The sequence below is a fragment of the Corapipo altera genome, unplaced genomic scaffold (assembly GCF_003945725.1).
Source record: "Corapipo altera isolate COAL_440 unplaced genomic scaffold, ASM394572v1 54, whole genome shotgun sequence".
Taxonomy (NCBI): Eukaryota; Metazoa; Chordata; class Aves; order Passeriformes; family Pipridae; genus Corapipo; species Corapipo altera.
The window spans coordinates 758633-784320 of NW_020884902.1; the positions used below are offsets into that span (position 1 = coordinate 758633).

The 25688-nt window shown below is 36.2% G+C and overlaps 1 protein-coding gene across 24 annotated transcripts in view; it reads left to right on the top strand.

The window, feature by feature from the left end:
- DLG1 (discs large MAGUK scaffold protein 1) overlaps positions 1-25688 on the top strand; it is a 116976-nt gene extending 91288 nt beyond the window's left edge. For 4 of the 24 annotated variants that reach the window (XM_027650725.1, XM_027650707.1, XM_027650718.1 and 1 more), the window contains 11 exons: positions 3378-3554; positions 5107-5176; positions 10024-10123; positions 13407-13448; positions 14983-15018; positions 16529-16579; positions 17524-17625; positions 17876-18048; positions 21570-21679; positions 22041-22132; positions 23951-25688. In XM_027650725.1, the coding sequence (XP_027506526.1) occupies positions 3378-3554; positions 5107-5176; positions 10024-10123; positions 13407-13448; positions 14983-15018; positions 16529-16579; positions 17524-17625; positions 17876-18048; positions 21570-21679; positions 22041-22132; positions 23951-24057 (1060 nt within the window). In that variant the 3' untranslated portion in view covers positions 24058-25688. Of the gene's footprint in view, positions 1-3377; positions 3555-5106; positions 5177-10023; positions 10124-10813; positions 10848-13406; positions 13449-14982; positions 15019-16528; positions 16580-17523; positions 17626-17875; positions 18049-21569; positions 21680-22040; positions 22133-23950 lie in introns of all 24 variants that reach the window. The other 20 variants (XM_027650712.1, XM_027650729.1, XM_027650727.1 and 17 more) reach the window with 15 other exon arrangements.

Here is a 25688-nt window from a genome sequence, read left to right on the forward strand (position 1 = left end):
TCTACCCACATCTCTTAACAGAGGGTGCTGCTAGGGCTTCTGAGATCTGTTCTTGTCATCACAGCAAAGGTTGCCAAAGACTGGTAGGCAACTTGGTATGCACAGAATGGGTTCACATCTGTTCTGTCTGGTTTCTCGTGTAATTTTGACCACACCGAAGTAACTTTTATGAATCTTTTCACATATTGGTAGATACTGACAGAACATGTTAGTTATCCACCTTATTCCTTATTATAAGTCTCTCTGGTATAATCATACTGTACTTTTAATTGTACCAATTCAAAGCCAATTTTAGTAACTGGAGCTATCTTTTTTCAGTAATGCTGGGTTTTGGATATGCCTTAAAGGATGCCCATTAAGTAACAAAATGCTGAATTGAATAGTAAATCCAACAGTAAAATGTTTATAGGCATTCAATCACAATTGATGAAAACCTATTAAATAAAAATACTATGAAAATCATCTCTGGTGATGTCTCAAAATCATGGTAACAAATTAGCAAATAAAATCAGATGCTTCACTGTATCCCTGTAAACTTGGTATCTTTATTAATAGTCTGCCTGTAAACAGCATTTTTGGGGTGTTATGTAATATTAGGGAGAAGGCAACTGTGTTCTCCTGAAAATAAAATTTGAAGTAAAATGGCAGATTTTTCTTCTTAATTGTATGTATATCAAAAAATGATGAATAGCAATCTAGCAAGCAATTCTTGGAGGGCAAAGCAAATATAGCAATTTAGCAACAGCCAATTCTTCATTTTTACATCTAACTCTCCCCCCACACTCCCCCTCCCTCAACTAATTCAGGTGTACTGATGTAATTGTCTTCTCTTTTTTTGCTTTATATTTCTTTTGAGCTTTATTCAAAGAGGAGAGAGATTCTCTCGTATAGTGTTTCTGGTTTTGCATCTGAGCTATATCTCTATATATATATTCATCTGCAGATTCAAAAAGCACACGTGAGATGCCTTCATGGCAATTTAATTGGGCATCTCTATGTGATTCTGATATTTCATACTTGAAGAGACTTCACCAGAGGAAATGTATTTGATGAAACTGCCTTTCATTGTTCAAAATTCATTCTGTGTAACCATCTTATCTAGTTGGAAGAGCACATGTTGATAATAATGTTTTTATCCAAGTGTGCTTCCATTTCACTCCTGTGTATTTTTTCTCATGCAGTCAACACACATGTTAATGCTGTTAGGCCCTGCTCTCACTGCTTATGTAAGTTTATATTCAAATTAAAAAATAGAAGTTAAAAGTAGTGCTGGTAGAAATCATTGCCTGAATGCTAACAAGAAGTCTCAGGAAATGAATTTCATGATGCATGTAATTAATTCAGTGAAAATGTATACAGCTTGAATCTGCACTGAAAAGTACATAATGGATGATGTGCAATTTATTTTGAGATATGAAATAAGATTTGTCCAGAGTGTCTCTTGAACAAACATGTACAGAGTAAATGTGGAGGAATAACTATTGTGTGTATAATTTTCTTATCTGCAGTATTTTGGTGATTTCAAAGAAAAAAAGGGTTCTTATTTTTTTAAATAATCAGAATATCTCAACTACATTATGGAATTAAACGAAAAGATGTTAACATAAAGGTTACATTGCTGAAGGAAAGTGGTATTCCAATCTCCAAGCTATTTCAAAATTGAAAGCCTAAATTTTTTAATAAACTGAAATTAAAGGTATTGCATGTTGAAATATAGGGCTCTGTGTATCATTAGAGTAAATATTTTGAAGCCATTTTAAAATTTCTGTCTTGTGCTAGACAATTTAGAAAGTATTTATTAAAACCTTTAATCCTTTAGGAAAAGTTTTTGATACTTTTTATGGCCCAGGAAAGACCTGGTGTCTCAGCTCTGGTTTTGCAATAGATGCTGAAGATAAATTGATCTGACAGAAGATTTTTAATTTTTCCCCTGTAAACAATTTGTCATCAATTATGAACAAATACAGTTCAAACATAAAGAAATACACTCAGTGCTTTAGAAAGGCAAAATCCAAAAGAACATTTTTGGAGCAAACAGGTACTTACAGGGGTTAAAAAAATTCTTCAGTATTAAAAACCAAGCAGAAAAAGTTATGTAAGACCAGTGTTTGAGATAAAGAAACAAGCTGAATTTGGACAAGAAAAATGACACCATTTTAAGTTATCACATTGTAATCTATTGGTACTACTTTGTGATGGGCTTGGTATCAAGTAAGTTGAGATCAGGTATTGTTTAGAAAGTGCAGCACTGACAGACACGACCTGGAAGATGAAATAAAGTTGAGGATTTTTTTGACTGTGTCATATGAGCACACACTTTACATAGATTCGTGCATCTTTTTGAAATGAAAAAGAAGAGTCCTTTATAGGGCAGAATCTTAGGAGTAGTAGCCCTTGCAGTTTGCTAAGGGGCTTCTGTCATCATTCATTTCCACATCCTCTCTAAACCCTCAGTTGTGCTGGGGGAAGCATGCTGCAGATCTCTTCAGTTCCTCAGGGAACTGGTCCAGATATAAAATGATCCAACATGGAGAAAAGACATTACTTCTAAACCAGATCAGTTCCATAGTGTGGTGGATCGTGTGCCTTTCCAGACAATTGTGCTTTCATAAGCAAGGAGGGGAACAGGAGTCAGTACAAAGCAGGCGTGACTGTGGGTAGGGTAATAGTGGGCTTGCATAAACCAACCTTGCTGGCAAAGAGAATGTTAATAAAACTGTAGTCACGCAGCTGCTGCTCAGCTATTGCGAGTGCCTATTACTGAAAACAGTCTTACCTTAGGAAAAAGGATGAGACTCTCTTGAAATGGTTGAGAATTTTCCAAAAGAATTCACATAAGGTTCTTTGCCTTTGGGTATTGCAGTAGTAAAGTGGTGATCAGATCACATTTCTAAGTTATTTTTTCCCTGCAAGCAGGATATTGACTTTCATTTTAAAGACAGTACGTTTTATTTGCTAAAATAATTTCAGTTTATAACTTGATATAAAACAGTGTACATTACAGAACTTTTGACGGTGCTTTATGCTTCAAATACTTGCTTGTCTTTTTTATCCTAGGCTGACATGTAGCTTGTGTTTTGCAAAGTACTTATTGAATTGCAGGAGGTACCTTCTGTAGACCTTTTGCAAAGCACTAGAGCTTTGCTCTGGATGAAGTTTTTTCTCATTCATTGAAACTTAGAAGTGTGTGTGGGTACTGTACTGTACGATGTATTCTCTCTCTCTGTGTATGAGAGTGCATTCAGCCTTCTTATAAGTACCTGTCAGAAGGATGCAATCATTTATGAACAACACAGGCAACTTGCTTCATATTTTGTGCTATTCATACTCTCCTGTCTTTTGCTTTTTTCTATGTTAAATTTTTCTTTTCAATGTAGGGCTCTTTTTGATTATGACAAGACTAAAGATAGTGGCCTTCCTAGTCAAGGATTGAACTTCAAATTTGGTGATATTCTCCATGTCATTAATGCTTCTGATGATGAATGGTGGCAAGCACGGCAGGTAACTCCAGATGGAGAAAGTGATGAAATTGGAGTTATCCCAAGCAAACGGAGGTATGTCAGATTTTATTGACTTTGAGATGTCTGCTGTTAAACATCTGATATGATTAATAAGTATATTGCATGTGCTTTTCTCTTTGTTGTTAATCAGAATCATAGAATCAGATGGGTTAGAAGGGACCTCTGAGATCAAGTCCAACCCTTGATCCACTACCACCGTAGTTACTAGACCATGGCACTAAGTGCCACATCCAGTCTCATCTTAAAAACCTCCAGGGATGGAGAATCCACCATCCTGGGTGGTCCATTCCAATGCCTGATTACCCTCTCTGTAAAGAATTTCTTCCTGATATCCAACCTAAACCTCCCCTGGCAGAGCTTAAGATGATGCCCTCTTGTCTTACTGATAGCTGCCTGGGAGAAGAGACCAACCCCCACCTGGCTACAACCTCTTTTCAGGGAGTTGTAGAGAGTGATGAGGTCTCCCCTGAGCCTCCTCTTCTCCAGGCTGAACAACTCCAACTCCCTCAGCCTCTGCTCATAGCACTTGTGCTCCAGTCCCTTCACCAGCCTAGTTGCTCTTCTCTGGTCCTGCTCCAGCATCTCAATATCCTTCCTGAACTGAGGGGCCCAGAACTGGACACAGTACTCCAGGTGTGGCCTCACCAGTGCTGAGTACAGGGGAAGAATCACTTCCTTGGACCTGCTGGCCACACTTTTCCTGATACAGGCCAGGATGCCATTGGCCGCCTTGGCCACCTGGGCACACTGCTGGCTCGTGTTCAGCTTCCTGTCAGTCCAAACTCCCAGAGCCCTTTCTGCTTGGCTGCTCTCCAGCCACTCTGTCCCCACCCTGTAGTCCTGCATGGGGTTGTTGTGGCTAAAGTGGAGGACCCAGCACTTGGCCTTGTTGAACCTCATCTAGTTGGAATCAGCCCAACTCTTTGTTGTACCACATCAGCTGCTTGTTTGATTTTATTTTTTTTTAAAAAGTAATCTATAGTGGGATTCTGATTAACTCAACGGGAAATTTGTTAAAACCTTCTTTAGTCCTAGGAGTTGTGTGCTGTTCTCAGTGTAAACAAGTTGTGGGATTAATAACATTATATGTACTTTTAATAACAGTACACCATTTAAGTATGAAAAGGTGCAAAGCGAATTTTATTCAAGTTATGACACTATCATGAAGTCTTTCTACCCAGAACCTGGAAATCTGGAAGATCATTCTTTGGCAGCCAGAGTCAATGGAGATGGGGTGTTTGTTGGCTGCTAGAGACTCAGAGTTTAGGTGCTCTGAATCCTAGTATCTGCTGTTGACTGATAGCTGAGGCCAGTCGCTTACTATGTAGTGTTTTCTCTTTGCACCCTCCGGATTTATTGAACATATCTAGCCACAAAATACTCTCACAGCCTCATAATTTGAGAAATAATTCCCTGCTTTTATAATACAGTTTTCCATTAGCAGGCTTCCATTTTCTGAATGTGTCATAAGCAATAAAAATGTATATACAAAAGGTACACCAATACACTTATGTTGTAACAAGCAGTAACATGAAGTTCTGGAGTTTTGCTGATTCTACCACTTTTGTGTATTTTTTTGTGGTAGAGTTGAGAAAAAAGAACGAGCCCGTTTAAAGACAGTGAAATTCAATTCCAAAGCAAGAGGAGATAAAGGGGTGAGTTAATGAAGTGCTAATTACATTGTGAATGGTAACATTTTTCAGTGATTTATGTGTGGAGACTGTTTCAAATTTGAGTGAAAAGACTAAATTCTGTCAAATAGAAATAAAATCATTCTGAGCACCAAAGCAGACTTTTAATTGCCAAAACACTGCAAATTGTTTAAAGAATTGGCATAGAAATATATATTCCTATTAATATTGTAATGTAGTAGGAGATGTATATACTAATCAAGTATTGAATAGTACCATTTCTAATAGCTCTGCAAGTGCTGTTTATAGAGCCATGTAGTACTTGAGTATGGTTTGTACTCCTGGACTCCCTTTATTTGAGAAGGGACTTGCTACCAATTTTCAGAAAAAGTAAAATTCTTTTAATGCGTCTAGAAAACAAGGAAGTAAAGCTCAACAGGATCCCTCTGATGAATTGAGGCTTTACAAAGTACATGTTACCCAGACAGCATAAAGTCACTTCTTTGTTATGATTATGGATATAGAAGCTTTAAAGAATTTCATGGAAGGGCACAGGCCAACAAAACTCAAGGCCATACAGCTCACAGCTGGTTTTTCTCACTGCCACTCTCTGTTGGTGCAAATGCTGATCTAAATGTGCTTTAATCATATAAAATAGCCAGTGTAGATGAAAAATAACCCAATCTAAAAGAAATCCTAGTTTTAATTTTAGTCAGTGCAGTTCACTGCACAATACACTATTCCTGTCCCAGTACGTGTGATGGAAATGAGTGGTGAGAAAGCAATGAGGGTACTTAAGTAGTAATAGGAATGTTTGCAGATAAAATTATAGCAATTTCATAATGGCACAGCAGCCAAATATTTTTATTATTATGAGGGTGAGGCTTTTTTGCAATGTTTTGGTTGTTCTGAAGTTTGAGAAAGAATTTCACAACCTTACAGTTTCTACCGATAGTATATAACTAGTAATTTCAAGACTTAGCATATGCATTTTAGGTGTAAGAGCCTTCTAAAGTAATAATATATTCTAATTTTTAAAAATCTGAAACATGCTTTAAGCTCCTGAGGGAATATTAAAGCTTCAGTATTTTATCCTGATAGTGTGGGACTTTAAAGTAAAAGATTGTCAAGTCCATATGTACATCCTTCTGCTACATGGCAAAGGTTTCAGTTATTAAAGAATTTTTCCCTTATAAGAATTAATTTAAAAGGAAATTAATATCTCTTGCTACTTTCTGATGTACAATTATGTTACTGCCTTGGAGATTTAGTGGATTATTTGCAGTTTTTTTCTGGTTTGGTGCGATCATATTTTGGTATTGGAATAAAATGTTATCAACTGACACGGTAATTTGAGTTCGCTTTTTAGAAGTCACATAAAGAAAATGCTTAAATACTTCAGATTCTTTTCATTATATTAAGTAATTTTTCGAACGTTACCATGTTCTTTGAAAGGTAATTGCATGGTTTTGTAGTTTGTCTACAAATAAACTGCAAACAGTTAATTAATGACGTGTTTGAAGTAGCGTTTTGACAATAGTGGAGCCGGTGCACAGTCCCTGTGTACCAGCACAGCACCAAAGATATGCACGGAATACTGAGTGGAAAAGCAACTACGCTTGCCATTGATGTAGAACTGCAGTTCTTTTTCTTTAGTAACATTTCATTTTGCAAACGCGCTTACACTGTTCACAATCTTTTGCTTCAGCTGTAAATGTTTTAACATCGGAGTTTGTCCTTAAAGTATTCTTCCTGTATTTGTCACGGTGATAGTTTTCCCAGTAAGTTGTCTGCACCATACATGTCCTCGTGGACTGTGTCCCTCCCTGTGTCTGTATATGCTACTACGCCATGAACAGGATGAAATACCAATTTTGTACAGTTTTTGAAAATTTCTACATTAAGACCTTGAAGAATAACCCTAGTGATAGCTAACACTAAAATCCACATTCCTTTCATTTTAAGGAAAGCTAAAAAATCTGGAGCAGGAATGGCTACATTTTTTTCTTGTTTTTTCCTTTCATATACACATCTCATTTCCTGTGCTGCTTCTGGTTTAATATACTCTTGCTTATGATGCCTGCGTATGATTTGCAGTGGGCTTATGAAAAATGTAATGCAATTACTATGCATTTTCAACTAATAAGCAAATCCCTCTAACTTTTTGTAATCGTGGTATCTTTTAAAAACAATCTTTTGGCTAATCTTTTTTTTTTTCAAAATCAGCATAATACTTTTATTTTCTCTTTTTTGGGGGGGGTAATGGAACTGACTCTGACCATTATACGTGCAGTATATAAAATTTAATATTAACTCAGTAAGACTTAGTCTACAGAAAGTTAAAATAATTATTGTTACGAAATATGTTCAAAACTACAGTGAAGAACCTGATTGTGTTTTATGAAGTACAATAAATCAGCCACTCCTTTTATTCTAACTGTACAAATTGCAGAGTCTCACTACCTCAGCTAAACTGCACATTTTAGCTTTGTTACATTCATGTCTCTTTTTACCAAACTGAAGGACTTGCCCAAATGAAACAATTATATAGTTGTGAGACTTCCACTTCTTGAAATTCACATTACAGCATACTGAGCAAAGATCTCCTTTGGATATATTTCTTTGTTGCCCTTTTTCTGTAGATAACATTAAACTCTCTCATTGTGAGAAATCAATTGCAATGACTTGACTTCAGATGGAAAAGGTCAGGAGGACCATAACCTAAAACTTTGCCCATGCCAGCTATGGTTCCTGAAAGCATATGATTGGCTCAAAACTAGATATTTTGTTCGTGTGTCAGGTTGGTAATTTACCAGTTCTTACAGTGGAACAACTGTTTTAGTTGAACACAGATGCAAGCCAATTAAAGGTTTTATGGATTTCCTCCTTAGCACAGTATCACAGTATCAGTGTCACTGATCATGCTCCCATGGTAGCACGTATATCTTTAATACCTGGTAATTTTAAGTAATTTTTTTTAAAAAATTGGTAATGCAAACATCACTGGATGTTTCAGTATCTGCTGTTGCCAAGCAAGTCTCTATTAAAGCAGATGACCAGAAGGATTGTTAGTCCTGTAGCAGGATGCAACTTTTGTGTTGTACTATAGGCATTCTCTTTTCGAAGGTCGAGTGCTAATTTTGCAATTGTAGCAGAGAAGGTGGCCTACCACTGGAAAAAACTTTGTCCTGTTTGACCCCTAGTTGTGACTGTGTTTTATTCCATACTTAATGCTGGTTGGAAAGATGATATACCTTTTTGCAGCTGTATCGCATATAATAGAGGAAGATGAGCTCACACTGGCTGAAGAGATAGAAACAATCACTTGAAAGTTAACATGCTTCAAATTTTAGAAATAACTGTTAATAGAGTCTTAAATGTATGAATTTTTTTTATAGTAGCTTTTAAAAAATGTTTCTGTGGCACTTTTATTACTTTCTGCTGCACATGGACTCTGCTTAGCTTAGCTTAGAAATAAACAGTCCCCCTGCAGCACAGGGTCTCAAAACCAAGCTGAATGCTTTCCTCTTTTGCTGTCCTTCCCATGGCAGTTTCTGCAAACCAAATGACAAAAACATGACAAATTTCATATCTTGGCAAAACTGGTCAGATGATTCACGTATGCCTAAAGATGAAAAGAAATTTCAGCTGGCTTTAAGCTATCTGTGTTAGCTCTAGGTCTGGGCATAATCGCAATAAAAACATTACTGATTTATTTATACATTAAGTCTCTTTATTGACTTGGAAAAGCAAATTAAAGATGTTGTAGTCACATAATGTCTTCAGCAGAAAATATGGCAGATAATACTAAATTCTATGTTAATTACACCTGTAGACATACCTATAAATGAATGAAAACACATCAATGCTCTCCATCGCTTGGACCAGAGCACAGTAATAGTTTATATTCACATGGGTGTATATGTCTATGTAGATAACTCTAAAATTGTTTGCAGCCACTGAGATGCAGAAATTCTTCAGCAACATGAGCGATTAAATGTTGAAAGTTGCTGAATGTGATCCTTGATATACAGAGGTTTTCACATGGTGATTATAAAGTCACCCTTGAAAAACATAATTGCCACAATAAACAATTGAAATTAGTTTGTCTCTTTTGAAAGATATTGGAATGCAGAATAGAGTGAAGTAATTGCTTTCAGTGAACTTGCAATGGATTGCAATTATGAAACATTGAAACAAATAAAGGTTTGGGGTTTGTTTTTTTGATTATTTGGGTATTTTAGCTGGACACATTCCTTTTTTTTTTCCTATTTCACTGTTACTTAGTTTTATTGTAAGAGCAGTTGGGACAACACAGCTTTTAACTTCCATTTTACTTTATGAGCTGTTATTTAGCAGTTGTCAACAAAGTATTTACAGTTTTGCCTTTGCAAATGCATAACACTGGCAAACACTTCTGGCGTGCTGTTATAATATCAACTGTTTGCAAAAGAATGTGTGAAACCTCAGCTTTTTTTTTTTAATATTGTAACACCTATATGAGATAATATTAGTGATTTAATTGACTTTGAGTTATTATGGTTTGGCCATCTTACAGCAGCCTTGTTTTTTAGGTTTTTTTACACCCCCAGCAAGCCTAAATTTGTGAAATACAGGTCAGGCTGCGTAGAATGACCCAGCCTGAACCTCACCCTACAGTTATTTCAGTATTAAGCATGTGAAATACAGAGGGTATGAGCAAAGTCATGATCCTGATCTCTGTTTCTCGTGAGCTGAGGAGATAATGTTAAGCTGAAACATGCACTGCATAATGTGGTTGTAGGAGTCAGCTTCCGCAAAGCTGCTGGTCTGGGCCTTTGTTCACACAGACATTAGACATCCTTTGTTTTGCCCCTCCTTCTCTTCTTCAGCAGTCATTCAATGACAAGCGTAAAAAGAACCTCTTTTCCCGAAAATTTCCCTTCTACAAGAACAAGGACCAGAGTGAGCAGGAAACCAGTGATATTGACCGTAAGTATGTGGCATTCGATGGAGAGTGAAGCACAGTAGAAGGGCCTGCTAGATTGCAGTAGGGTGTTACCATGGAGACAGTTTCATGAGCTGCAACAGGCTAAGGAGCTTGCAGTGCCAATGGCAAACCAATCTACAAAATCAATGCAAATGTTTGTTTGCTGTTAAAATAAAATTTAACACCAGAGTATCCCAATTTAAAATAAATTGGGCAATACTGTTGAATAACTGGAGGGGTTAACTGCCTTCCAGTGCTGTCAGTGATGCATCCTTCTTTCTAACTTGGAGGAGAAGGCACAGCAATGATGAAAGTATGATGGAGCTTGCCAGCTTCTCAAATTTGTCCCTTTAGACTGGTTCTTCAAAGTCATTAATTCTAATTTGATTTTTCCTAATGATGAGAGGTTACTTTGATTTTCATTGTTGTTGCTATCACAAAAAAAAAGTGTCTTCTCAAGAAGCAGTTGGATAAATTTGCTAATTCAGACCAGGTTCAAAACAAACTGTTCTCTGCCATTTGCATTACTGATTACACTTCATGTGCCAGTCAGGTCAAATCCTATAGACTTATTTTTCCCTGTGATGTTCTGGGAACTGTCTCCTGTCGTAGCGCCAATTTTATATATTACTGACAATTATTTTCTTTGTGATTGTCTTTTTATTGCTTGCCCTCTGGGGACTACTCTGCAGGAGGTCCCTGACGACATGGGATCAAAAGGCCTGAGTAAGTGATCAAAATACTCCCAAGTTATTTTAACCTCCATCTGACAAGTTACTACTTTTTTTTGACAGATCTCTTTGAGACTGGTGCTCTACTGGCATAAGGAGGTTGACTCTAAAAATGGTTCATTAGCTTTTCCTAGTTAATCTTCTGGGGGTTTTTGCTTTCAGGAACATGTAAAAGTTCATGTGACTATCATGTTAGATTTTGCTTTTCAGAGGCTTATCAGTGCTTATGTGTTTGTCCTTAACAGTACTGTGGTTTTAAATTTGTTGATTGGTTTTTAATGTCACTTCTATCTTATCTTGGTATTTTTATTTATTTAAAAATAACCTTATGGCTTTTTACGGTAATAGTACAACCATTGCTGTCATACTTTAACTAGTTACAGTTTCACTCCTCTCTCCAGGTGACTGACATTTACAGCTACTTAAAGCAAGCAAAACCTTTCCTTAACAAATGCAGTGAGAGTTTTTCTGGCTGACTGGAACGTTTATGGTGCTTTTAGACCAGGTGGAGGGGTATCTAATAGAGGAGACACATAAGCATTTGTTGTATTTCTATTTGAATACAGTAAGATTCAAAAGTTGCTGAGTACTCTTAACAGATCCGTCTGTGTACACACACCCCACCACTAAATGCACTAAAATGACAAGTGAAAAAAGTCAAGGCCTTGCTTTCATCACAGATATTTACTGTTAGGTGTTTATGCAATAGGAAAACTAGTCCCTAAAGAGATGTGACTAGTGGTTTTCAAAGGTAACATTTCTTCCCAGGACACAACTCTTAGGCACCATGTTCGTGAAATTACATATAAGACTCAGTGTACTTCTGTACTTGGCCTCAGTCATGAAATAAAAATTCCAGTAGCCGTAACATTAATTTTTCATTTCTGAAATGGCTACTTTATGACCTTATGGCTAAGAGTAGAAGATCATAAGCAGCCTTTATGGCCTTATAATCATACCTAGTTTAAACTATGTAATATGGTCCAGAAATATCTCTAGGTGATTCTGTTATATAAACAACTGACCTCTAGTCTATTTTTCAGGACAAACTTTTTGTAACTGCCTTACCATGTTTAATGCAAGTTGTGTTACCTGGGCTCTGCAGGACTGCTGTTCTTGCTGGCATTTCAGGGTTTACATCTTTACCAGTTGAGCCCATAGAATATCACACCATTTATATTCTCAATTGGCAATGTCTCCCTCTCACATTCTACCAGGGGGCTTATAAACATCACAATTTGCCTCTTCCATGCCCATGTAGACATAGTTTTTCCAAGACTGGAAAGTGAAATGGGGTATATCCAAATTTCTGATACTTGCAAACATTAGGAAGCATTGGTCTGTTTTTCCTGCACAGAAGTGAAATGAGGGAGCTCAGTCTAGCCAGAGATTTGTGAATTTAAAATATTAGTTCACTTTATTAAAAAAAATTTGAAACAGTTAATTAGTTTACATATGGTTAAGTTTTTAATGTTCATTAATCAGTATTAATTATTAATTAATCATTGCTTCGTTAATGTGTTCTTACCTGTGGAGTCCCCTTGCTCTTCAATCTTCTAGAGGAGGAACTGCACTGAACTTAATGTATTACAAAGGCTGCTCATGACAATAAGTATTAGTGCATGCACAGAGTCAGGTACATAATTTCAAATTAATTGTATTTAATTTTTATAGTTCAAACACAAATTTTTTCATGCAGTGTTAAACTGTGAAAATTAGTGTTTTTCATTGCAAATAGACACATTCATTGGATGGCATGAAAATTGATTTTTTCAGTCAAGTTCAGCAATACTGAAGTTGATACTTGTTCACTACATTTGTAGAATTTTCAGGTAACAATAGATTGTATACCTGAAACTCTTCAATTGCATTAATTTTATCATAAACATATTTAACAGTTACATACACTAAAAAAGTAAATGTAAACACCCTATAGCAAAGTATGCAAAGGGTATGAAATGAATATAGATAGTCCATAATAAAAAGGCATGAAGTGAATATAGGTAGCCCTTCATCAAAGGGAAGAGCTTTGAAAGCTAAAGCATTACCGGGAAACAAAATCTTCACTTCAAGTAAACTATTTAATAGACCATAGGAAAGTGTCAATTACTGAATGTGCTACACCGTATTTCCTTTCACACAGTCCAGTATTTTTTGCTACAAGACTCTCAATATGATCAATAAATTACCTGGATAAAAGTTGAAATGCATAATCCCACAGTTTTTGCACAACAAAATTCATCCTGAAGTGAAAACCTTAAAATTGCAGGGTTACATGTGAACTGTGAATTAGTGTACTTTTCGTAATCTTATTTTGATGTGCTATTTAATGTTTTTCTTTTTATTAACATCACTTCCTTTCATATGAAATTACGCTTGATCCTGAGAGCTATGAGAAGTACCTTAAAACTTTTATATGCAGTATGTATTGATTTCAGCATTTTGATATCAGTATTGTCTTTCATCTGGATTATTTTGTGTCAATTTTCTTTCTGTTTGACTCATGCCATTAGTGTATGTTCCTTATTTTATTTCCATTGTGTTGCAATTTCAGAGCATGTAACCTCTAATGCCAGCGATAGTGAAAGTAGTTACCGTAAGTGTTTTTAAGTTCTTTGTTTATTTAGAACCTTTGTTTTGTAGCTCTTTCTTTGGTTTGGTTTGTCTGTCTCTTTTGGGTAATTACATGTTAAACAGAACTTCCCAGTCACCTTCAAGTGAAATCCATATTCGTGTGTTTGGTGGAGTACTGCAAATTGTACTATGTCTTTGTTTTTAAAAAATTGACTAGAATCACTGCAAACCTCCTTTATGGGTATTTTTATTTTGGTCAATGATTTTCTTAGTTCAGCTTAATTTGAATCTATTCCTGATTTTTTTTTAATTATACAAGTTAGCTAGACCTATTAAATCCCAAATGTAATTTTAATGCTGCCAAATATAATTACATGTAGTTAAACCTTAATACTGGAGGTGTAATTAAACCGTGTAATCTGTTAAATATTGCCATATTTACATTTTTTCATAACTGATACTCAGATTTAATATGTATATACTTTAATGAAAGTACAGATAAGCAAACATGTATTTACCCTTGCTTTCAACTCATTTATTTTGTCAAGTGTGGGTGCTTAGTATGAATTGTCTTCAAAGCATACGACACACATTCAGTGCTGAGTCAGTTATGACAAATCAACATGCTAGTTCTCTCTCTCTCTGAAGACATGATATCTTTTAAATAACACACTCAGTTAGCTTTTTCTGCTGGCATAAGCTACTGTTACTGTTACCCAGACTTCAGTAGTCTGAAGTGGGTAATGTGCTTTACTGTGCTTTAAAATGTCTTATACCAGAGCAAGAACTTCAATCCCACTGTTCATTTCCAGTGAACAACTCCTCAGTAAAGTTGAAGTGCAGACCAGGACCCCAAGATAGAGCAGAGCAGGAAGATAGCAAAGTTGAGGATTTGAAGAGGAACATGAGAAGAAGGAGCAGTAGAAGTCATGCAGTGTGACATTGAGTGGCTCACTGATCAGCTCCAGGCTACCTGCTCACTGTATAATGGGCACTTCAGAAACAGATACCATTTTTGTTAGGATAATAAGGATGGTGGTTCATTAACAGATATATTTGTTTGGAAGCTGTAGGTCTTTTCAGAGGTGATGATCCACATGTTTTCTTCCAGATGATTACACCAAAGCAGAGAATTTATATCCGTATACAAAATGCTCATGGTACTGTAGACTGTAATTGAAAAGAAACCAGTTGAGGGAGGCATCTGTGTTCCCTGAGAATAACACAGAAAATAACAAAATTGAGCATGTATGGGAGTTGCCTTAGACAAACTTAGAAATTTTAACCATTTTTAATGACACACCATTAAAACCATCTAACCATGACTGTTCATAAATTTGCTGCTTCCCCCACTTCCAAGGTTTTTCTGAGGGCTTGCTTTATTTATGTTTAAAACTCATTATTGGTACCACTAGTTAGTTTTTTACTCTGTTGTTACTTGAGAAGCCATGATTTTATTATGAATGTCATGGATTTGCTTATCTGAATGTGTAATTCTGAGCACTTTTTATTAAAATATTCTTTTAATTTCTTCTTACTGCTGTCTAATATGAAAGTTATCTTGATTACAGATGAGTACGGTTGTTCAAAAGGTTCATTCTATTAATATTCATTTTTCCAAAATATTGAAAAACAGTGACAATATATACTTTTTGCCCTCAATTAGGGGATACTTTTACTTGTTACTTTCTCTTTAGTACTTTGCTTAACTAATTTTTGACCTTATAGCAATGTGACTTCTCAAAAGAAGTATCTAATTATATGTGAGCTGGATCTTTTTATGGATGAGTTGATAGTTGATGATTCCCTATTCCTCTCCCTAGCCTAAATGGGGTTCTGAAAGTATATACTGTCCTTCTAAAATCCATTTGCATGAGTAACTTTTTGCAATATTGTAATTCACAGGTTGCATGTTTTTGTGTCTGTCTTAAGGTATTCCTCACTTGCAACAATTTAGGAAATGAAAATGTTTATTCCTGTATTGCTGTAGGACAGTTTGAATGCCAATCTATTAAAAAATAAGAGAAATATTTCTGTTAATGAAATTGTAAAATTTAGATGTAAAATATCAGTGGTATTTGCTATGAAACAGAGAATAGATATATAAAAGCAGTATATAAATTTATAAAAACCTTCATCTGCTATCTGTTTCTATACAATTGTGGTGTAGCATTGGTGTGTTCCTTTACCTGTTGTAAGTGACTTTTGAACACCAAAGAATGTTCCAAAATTACCCAGGGGAGTTAGTGAAGGACTTTATTTTCTTCAAAGTAATGTCATATAATTTGAGTTTGTGTCTTCAGAATTATAAATTCTCTACTGTCATGGAGTTAATTTTTAGTTAGAAATTTTACCCAGATATATAATGTTAGACTAGAAATAATCTTGTAGAGAGATGGCAATTGAGGTATATTTCAGATGCTTTCACTAACATTTAAAAAGCTGTCGAAGTTCAAGATTCAGTTATTTTAGTTTCATTCACTGCTATTGTGCTTCCTGGAGCTGAGAACAATCCAAAGCATTCTTTGTTTTCAACTTTGTCTTTAAATTGATAAAATAATAGTTATTTAGTATATACAGTCATATTTTTTTGGTAGAATTAGAGTGGTTGAAGATGTTTATATAAATGACAGTTCATGATAAAGTTAATGGCAGATCACACATAGGCATACATGTTTGTCAGCCCTGTATAAATATGGAAAAGTGTTTTTGTAAATGCTGGCTTCAGCGTATGGAGAAAGTCCATGATGTGGGTGGCATTGCCTCTAGCAGTGAATGACAGCATGCATGCATTGCATCCAGGGACACGTGGGTTAAGAGCATTTCAGGAATGCTTTAAAAGTCTTCTTGTACTCGATGTCAGTTTGACATGCTAATGCACACCAGGAAATTATTTATACTGTATGTGTCTTATGCTTTAAAGTTTGGTGTTTGGCTTCTCTTTGTGATTTTTATAATCCATCGCTCTTGAAAGATGTCCTTCATCAGCATCATTGTAATTGCTGAGGAATGTCTGCATCGTTATAGTCCATCAAATGGCTTAATCTAATTATGTTGGTTTACAAAAAAATACATGGATATGTCTTTGCATTTACATTTTAGGTGGCCAAGAGGAATATGTCTTGTCATATGAACCAGTCAATCAACAAGAAGGTTTGTAGATCTTACTCAGTATAAAATAAATATAATCTGAATGGTCAGAACGCTTCACGTGCCCATATGTACTAAGCACCAGGATAAACTTCTGAACTTGTTACCATTACTCAAATGAATAAATCATAAAGGCATAAATTATTAAATAAAATCGCTAAATTATTTAGTGCAAAATCCAAAGGTGTGCTACTTAAATAATTTCTTGTGTGGTTTACATTGAAGAAGGAAAATATGGTATGTTTAACAGTTTTGTCAGTGTGAACCTCAGAAATGATAGTTTTCTGTATCATATTGCTTTAGCATTCTCGCTGTTTCTGCCTCAGCAAAAAGTGTGTGAATAAATCATTTGTCTATTTCTTACAGTATGATTAGATATATTCTGTTTAAGCTTAATTTTCAACCAAAAGCCCTTTATAACTATATAAAACATTAGGCTATTTTTAAAAGATACTGCACTTAATTTTATATAAGGGTGTTAATAGTTACAGAAACTACATATAGTTGAGTTGTTTTATGTATGTGTGTTTAATTGTGGTCTCAGAGGAAAAGAAGCTTCTCCCAATACAGACACAGAATTGCATGAACTCTGCTGCTGCTTAGGTACCTCTTTGTATTGAAGAGATTTTCAAACTTCCCCATTTTGCTTTTTCCATTATAATGTACGATGTTACTTTGTGAAAAGTTTTTTTTTTCCCAAAGATTTCATAATTTAGGACTCATCTTCAGTCACCAAGGTTGGTGATTTGAGAGTGAAGGTCTAACACCTTACTGTGACTGTGGTATTAATTGATTTACATTCTTCAACATGTTTTTATTCTCTTTAAGAATACATGTTCTTTTAGGTATTAAAACCATTGCTATGTGATAAAGCTTATTTTGCTGAACTCTTCAAACTTAGCAATCATACTGAAATGTAACTGCTGTTATTCCTTTATGTTTAATAGTCAGTTACACTCGACCTGTGATTGTTTTGGGACCCATGAAAGACAGAATAAATGATGACCTGATCTCAGAATTTCCAGACAAATTTGGCTCATGTGTTCCACGTAAGTCTCAGCAAATACTAAAGCAATTTTAAATTATACTTTTCTATTAATATTTTTAATAGACATACTGTTATGTTGAGTTTAAAAAAAAGTTAAAATGTTGTCTAAACTTTATAGACCAGTCTTAATAGTCAGTCTCTTTTCTTGTGAAAATTTTGCAGTATAAATTGCAGACTATTTTTGGATATTGTAGGGAAGAAAGTCACTGTTTTTTTGTTTTGCTTTAAAAACTACTGGTTTATATTTAAAGATACTACTAGACCAAAACGAGATTATGAGGTGGATGGACGTGATTACCATTTTGTCACTTCTCGAGAGCAAATGGAGAAGGATATTCAGGATCACAAATTCATTGAAGCTGGCCAGTACAATAATCATCTTTATGGAACAAGTGTCCAATCAGTGCGAGAAGTAGCAGAAAAGGTAAATCAGTGCCAGTTACTTTCATTTACTGAGGTGATTATCTGCCTGTGCTGACAGGGAAAAAGAGAAGAATGGCAAGAAGCCATTAGGAACCCTCTGACTTTTAAAGGAATTTATGTAAAACCAGAAACAAAGCACATTGTCACAGATGCATTTAGAGAAATAATGAAGCTTTGGAATAATAAAAGCATCATGATTAAATTATGAGAAAAGAGCTCCCATAGTTTGTGCCCTCTTGTTTAAAGAGAATATAGAAGAAATAATTGGAATTATGGGCTAATTAGCTCATATACATAGATCATTAACTCATTAAGAATAGTGGTGGTAGTTAATTAATATGATGATCCATTTGATATAGACCCGTGTAGAAGAAAACTTGTAAAAATGTTATTCTTTGTGCCCTTCATGGATTTAACTGATAAAGGGAAAAGAGTAAATGTATTTAAACCCAATTTTAAAAAGACTTCTTCCATAACTACCACTACATTTTGGAGATCAGCCTTACTGTTTTTATACTGAGCAGAACCTGAGTTAACTATTTCTTGCAAAATCTAATTATTTCTAAATTCAAACTGAAGTTAACTTGATCTCTGAAAAAAAAGTGGGAAGAAGGAAGCATATTTCTGAGAGCAAGGTGCTAGTTTTAAAGTAAAATTTTTGGTGAAAATTTTTTGCAAATGTTCCCTGTTAAGTTGATGAGTGTTGTTCTACTGCTTACAAAATACAGTGCATTTACAGTAGACAATGTTGTCTGATCTCTGTGGGAGAAGAAACAGTTATTTTCTAGGTGGGAACTCACAAGCGTGAGCAGTGTCAGTGTGGACATGCAGAGGGTAAGTGTGGTTGTCCCGTGTGACACGGGGTGTAGTCAGTCCTCTGGAAAACTGTGTAGACCATTTTGACTAAATGGGTGAGTATTGTTGTTTCTGGCAATCGAATTTACTGGAAGCAAAACCGGGGTGAACACTGTGAGATTCTGTGGGTCGTGTGATGTTTTCTTCTGCTGCCTTTCTCACCCTATGGAGTGGAACCTGGCCCTGTGGTAAACAGCGAGAAAAGGAAAGGAGATAATACTAATTACAAAATTGTTCAAGTGAATGAACAGTACTTTGTAAGGGAGGCTGAATGAAGCTGTGAAACTATCCTATGTGGTTAAATGATGAAGCTATTTATTGAACAGTTTAAACATTATAAATCTGTTGGCAGTTTCTTTACCTGGCACAGATAGAAACCTTCAGTTCCATCCTAGACCTGAAACTGGCTGTGTTCTCTTGCCCATATGTTGGGGTATTAAGATACACAGTGATTGTGAATCTTCTATAAATGGACATGAAGAGCAAAGCACTACCAGATGTCTCCATCTATTGAATCTCTTACACAGGCTCCATGGGACTTTGGGTAGATGCAGCATTTTCTCAGTTGCAGCTAACATTATTTTTCTGAGAAACAATGGCCTGTCCTTTGGAACTGAACTTCAAAATTGTGACAGGGCTGCAAACTGGTCAATTTGGGGTAACTCCCCTCCTTGTTTTCTTCATCTCACGGTAGAGATGAGTCTTTTCAGTGGGTCTTATTACTTGGATACTAAAGATGATTTCCAAGTTCTCTATGATGAATTTAGGAGAAGTGACTGCTACTACCCCAAAAGTACCAGAAACACTATTCTTCCAATAGCTTTCAGTTGTGTTCATTTGCTCAAGCTTCCAGCTGATCCCTGTTTCTCTCATTTCCTTACCTACAATGGACACAGCTAAAGATGCATTTTGATGTCATTGTTCAGTTATTGTAAAAGGCACTGGGTGCTGTGCTTCTCAATCAGATGCAATGCAAGTAAGGAACTAAAAAATATGTAAAATACTGTTCTAAATGCACTCTGCAAAGAGCAGAATAACATCCTTGGATGAAAACATGATAATTGTATCATGAAGTACTTGCATTTCTTTTCCTTGTCTTTCAAATCTTTATTTGAAAGGAATTTTCGTATCCTCTTTTCTTTGGAATCACTAGCAACTTGCAAATCTCTGTGTTTTGAGGTCACTGTTAATGCACATTCATTATTGATTTGGAATAAACTGTCACAGTTATATTCCATAAGGTCCATCCCAGGTGCTGTGCTGGCTATCTAGCCCTCCACCCTTTGCTCAAAATCCTTTGGCACTTGGCAAAAGTTGTTGGACCAAACACAGCAAATAGTGTTTTATTCCAAAAATAACAAAGGACCAGGTAATGCTCTTAATTCTCAATTCCCAGAGCATGGGCCATATTTAAACATGTGGACAGATCAACATGTGTAGTAAAATACTCTGCTAGTACATACAAACACCTTTTATAAATGTTACCAGTCAGCATCCAGACCCATGGAGTGGATCTGGGAAACAGCTATCATCAGTTGAAAGCAAACAGACATAGGTATTGTTCATGTGGGCAGAACACTTCTCTTTAAGACTTCCTGAAATAAAATTCTAGTTTTGTTGTGCATGAGATCAAATGTAAATGATCATAGTGATCTCTTCTGCCAAGAAATCAGAAGTGTGTCAGTCATTTCAGGCTGCAGTCCTTGTTTTTCAATGTACCCTCCAGGAGTGATCTCACAGGAGTTCAGGATTGGTGTTGTATGATATGAGTCACCTTTGGTTATGTCCCGGCTCACAGAATTCTGCCATTCACATTAGTCTTCTGCTAAAGAAAAAACTTTTATTAATTCAGTCACCTGACAGTGTTTTTCTGTTCCTCTTCCTCTGTACCTTTCTAAAGTGGTGTTATGCCAAATTAATTCTGTGCTACTCAGAAAGGAAGGAAATAAAAATGTGCGAGGTAGAAATGAATGTATCCGAAATGAAAGGAGCTGAGGAATGGGAAGAGCCTTTGAGATGAGATATCCCAGAGAGCTGGAAAATTATAGTGGGAGCATAGTGGGCGAGAGGAAAGCAGCCTTAACACATTGTGTTCCAGCTGCCCAAGGAGCTGTATGAATCAGCCCAAATAAATGGCATTCACCATCTGTGATGTGGTATTCTGTATGTGGTACTTGGGGGAGGAGAGGGCTTGATTGCAGTTCCATCTAAGGTTCTATGGTGGCACATTTCCTCCCCATCAGGGATGGTTATTCCCTCAGGTATGCCAGTTAAGTCATCTGGCTCCTCTGAACTGCATCTGTGATATGGCCACCTCCCTAAAACATCCTCAAATTATTACCAAAAAAAAAGAAAACAAAGAACTTTTGTGCTGCCATTGAAGTCCAGCTGTTCCACTCTATGATTCTGCTTTGCTGATTGGGCGCAACCTTTGATGGAGAGAGGAAGGAAGAAAGAAGGGTCGGGAACATATCAAATGATGTGTGATCCCACAGAGGAGCATTGTGGGACCTTGTGCTAAAGTGGTGAAATCACAGTATCATTGATGCAAATGCTCTAATTTTGTTGCTTCAGTGGACACGTGTTTCCTCTTTTGAATTATTACGTTGTGCTGCCTGTGACTTAAACTTTGCTTAGTTCCATTTTCCTTTTTCTTTCACTTTTTAGGGTAAACATTGCATTCTCGATGTTTCTGGTAATGCGATCAAAAGGTTGCAGATTGCCCAGCTGTACCCAATCTCCATTTTTATTAAACCCAAAACAGTGGAAAATATCATGTGAGTAAAAGTAAAGTACCTCAGGCTAAATTGTTTGAGGCTGTATTTGAAAAGCCAACTGCAAGTTATGTGCTGATAACTGTAATATCTGCATTTTAAATGATATTCAATTTCCTGAGTTTTTCAATTTTTAGTGTCTTAAGGTAGGGTTTCTAATCCAAACTGAAGTGCTTGAGAACTAATGTCATTGTGTTAAATTTCATAGTGCCAGAACAGCTCATTTCCACTACAGTCTTCACTTACGTGTTAGAGTTAACCCTCTTATTAGGGTTAATACTCAGACAACGGTTTAAAACTTTATTTCTAAAGACTCCCAAGTATTTTATAGTAATTTTAGAATACACAATGTTTTCAATTTCAGGGAAATGAATAAACGCTTAATGGAAGAGCAAGCCAGGAAGACATTTGAGAGAGCCATGAAACTGGAGCAAGAATTTACTGAACACTTCACAGGTGTGTTTTGCTTGTGAATGTTCCCTTGCCAGAGTTGAAATTTTGTTGCTTGCTGTAAAAATAGTACTTGCCTAACCACTGAGATAAGGTGAACTTTGTTTTTCAGATGATCTGTGATTATTTTGAGGCATAGGGCCATCTTAGTACCTCTACACGGATTTCAGTTTGATTTATTAATTTAATATACATGAAAATTTACTGGGAGCTTAATATAGGCTTTAAAAACTGCATGACTTTCTACCATTTTCCTGGATGTTGTAATGCAGATGTTTGCTTTGTTGACATTTCATATGCTTGAAGCTTTTTATTTGCAGATCTGAGATTGCCCAGCAAAGCTGTCTTTAGGAAGTTGTTCATTACCTTTTTTTTTTTTTTTTAATTGGGAAGATGATCAAGCATGATAGTAGTGAATTAAGCCTCTGGAAATTGAACACTACAGCATTATGGTACTTAGGAAATCAAATTTGTTCATGCTGTGGAACTCGCTGTAACAGCAAGGGATGGGCTGCAATCACTCAAACTGTGCTCATTCTTTGCATTGTGGCTTGTAGGAGGAGGCTGGTCAAGTCGTGACCTTCAGGAGGCTGGAAATGGGCCTTCCCTATTCCTGATCTGATAGACAATTGCTCTTTTCCTTCCTCTTACATTCTCTTTTGCCATGTTTTAGTGTTCACTGCCCCCTTCACCTCCTTTCTGTGACATGACTCCTTTGCCCAGTTCCTTCTTCTACATCCTACCTGGGCAGAGCTGTGAATGCAGCAGTCTGCTCCAGCTTCACATAGGAGGAGGACAGAGCAAACAGCAGACTCCCTGCCTCAGTCTTTCTGCTGCCCTGTTCTCTACATTTTGTGCTACCCAGCTGTCAGTTTTTAGGAGATGGGAATGGAATGGTAGGAATAAAAAGGAAGTAATTTGCATGAAAGCAAAGCTTGGAAGGAGGAATAATCTATTGATGGACAGAAGAGTGAGTCTTGCCTACCTCAAAAACTATCTTTCATGCTAAACTTTATTCTTGGATTCTTGACACTGAGATTGCAATCCTAATTAAAAAGGAGTTGCTGTCACACAGCAATTGCTCTTCCAGGCTGAAATGTGGTAAGAATATCTGAAACTTCATCCTCATTTTCAGCAGACTGTACTTTATTCTGGTGTGTCAGAACACACCTGTATCGACTCACTCCTAATTTTCTAGCCTTGGCAAAAGAATATCTATCTTACACCATCTGAATATAAATTGCACTTTTAACTGTATAAGGAAGCCTATTGTCTATAAAACTTGAATCTGTTGGCTGGAAAACAAACTCCATGAGTTCCTCCTCTTTTTAGCCAAAAGCAAAGGTAGCGTTAGCAGGGAAACATCCCAAGGTCAGCCAGCCTTGCTATGAAGCTTCAGGATCCAGCTGAGGATTTCACCAAGCCTGATTGAGACTGGCTATATGAGGACACAGCCCTGTACTGTCTTGCTTTGTGTTGGAAATTCCAATGGAAGTTGGGTCAAAAAGAATACTGGAGGATGTGAATTGACTCAGGCAAATTGGAACATGTGGTTAGGAAAATTAAAAAAACCTCCTCAGTTGAGCGTATATATAGTACAGTGGAAACCACTTCCTGTCCCCAAGGATGTGCTCTGTGTGTCCTGCAGTACCATTCTGTGCTTCACTCCAGCACAGAAACCAGAAATCTCCATGGGTGTCTGTTCTTTCAGCAATCATAAATCCTCTTGCCACTCTGAGAGAAAAGAACAGCTTGTGTGAAGCAGCGTGGGGTCTGTACAGAGCTGGGAAGGATGATTGCTGATTGCCCCATTGTGTTTTGCAGCTATTGTCCAAGGAGACACACTGGAAGAAATCTACAACCAAGTGAAACAGATCATAGAGGAACAGTCTGGTCCTTACATCTGGGTTCCAGCAAAGGAAAAATTATGAAAACAGATTTTTATTTTTCATTTTCTAACTGACATCACCTACTACATCTGACGACTCTTAAGCCCTTCCAGTGGAGCCTGCCTCTAGTTCTCTCCAGCGTGGTTCATACCCTAACCATCACATTCTGCAGTTCCCATAATGCTTTACATTTGGTGTCTCTCTTAGTTTAAATAATTTGTATTATTGTGTGTTGTTGGTTTGCCATTTTTCAAACATGACAGTGGAATGGCCTGACCAGCTATTAGTTTAGGGTGGGGGTGGGAGGGAATTGCTTGGTAAAATTCCTTAATGTTTAAGGGAAAGTAACTTTCAAAGATTTTTCAAAAAAGCTTTATAGACATTCTTTTAAAATTTCATAACAATTGAAAGAAAAGTTGTATTCAAGGAAGTTGTAAATTATGAGTAACTTTGCACGCTTAACTTTAATAGCATGGTTTGGTCAGGGCAATCAATTTCAGGTTTTATTTTCTGAGTTCAGTTCTATTATCACAGTATCTTTTTTTCTCTTTCCAGGCAGTTAGAGAGAAACTTTCAAATTTTGAGTTCACATTTTCATTAAGTCCCATTAAGACTCCTCAAGGGATATTCATTTTCATAATTTCATATGGAATATTCTTATAATCTATTTTTTCATTTTTTGCCAGTGAAATTGCTAGGGACAAAGATGTGTAATGTTTTTAATCTTCCTCGTGAAACACTATTTATAGTGTATTACAGAAATTCTTTATAGATAATGGTCATCACACTTTTTGAGCCTAAAATACGTTTAGGTGCTACGAAACCTTGTATTTTTCAGAGGAATGCCAAATTTCCATTGGCAGTAATACAGAAAACAGCTGCAGAGATGGTCATTAGGGCAATGAGAGAATGATTCATAGCCTAAAAATGTGTGTGTTCTTAGGGGTCAGATTTTAATGAATATTTTACCCACAATAACTGCCTATTTTGTTATAATAAATATATATATATTAAACTTTCTTTAACTAAACTCTGTAACTATGGGAATTATTTTCTTTACATAGTTGCGCACACGTATAAATATATATATATAAAATATATATTTTTCTTTTACCACCTACTCCTAGCTTTTTGTTTTAAATAAAAAAAAAAGAACAAATTAGAATTTACCTTCCTTAATCACAAAAAAAAAAAAGAAATGGGCTATGATGGCTGGGCATGAAGTCCAGGGAATATTAGTACAAGAAAAAAATACATGCAAGTTCTCCTCTTTTCTACAGAATTTCGGGTGTTTGTCTTCCCCCGCCCCCTTTGTAATATGCATGTCTTAACCAAAGGGAGAATTCAGAGACAACAATACATTTTATTTTTCTGTACGTATTCAGCTCGGATTGCACAGGCACAAGATCTTCCATTTGCGATGCACAAAGTTCTGTGCTGAATGTTATAAATACCTTGTACCAAAACCTTCAGTAATGAAATTCTCTAATTCCCATATTATTTGATACCTGCCATTGCTTGTTTGCAACTGATTGTTTATAAGAGGGATGTACTTATGGCAGTCGTGGGGCAGCCCCACAACCAAATCAGCTTTGGTTTGTAAAGAATTATCAACACTATCCATTCCATTTGTTAGAAAGAGGAGAACAGCTAATAAACTTTATTGTACAATA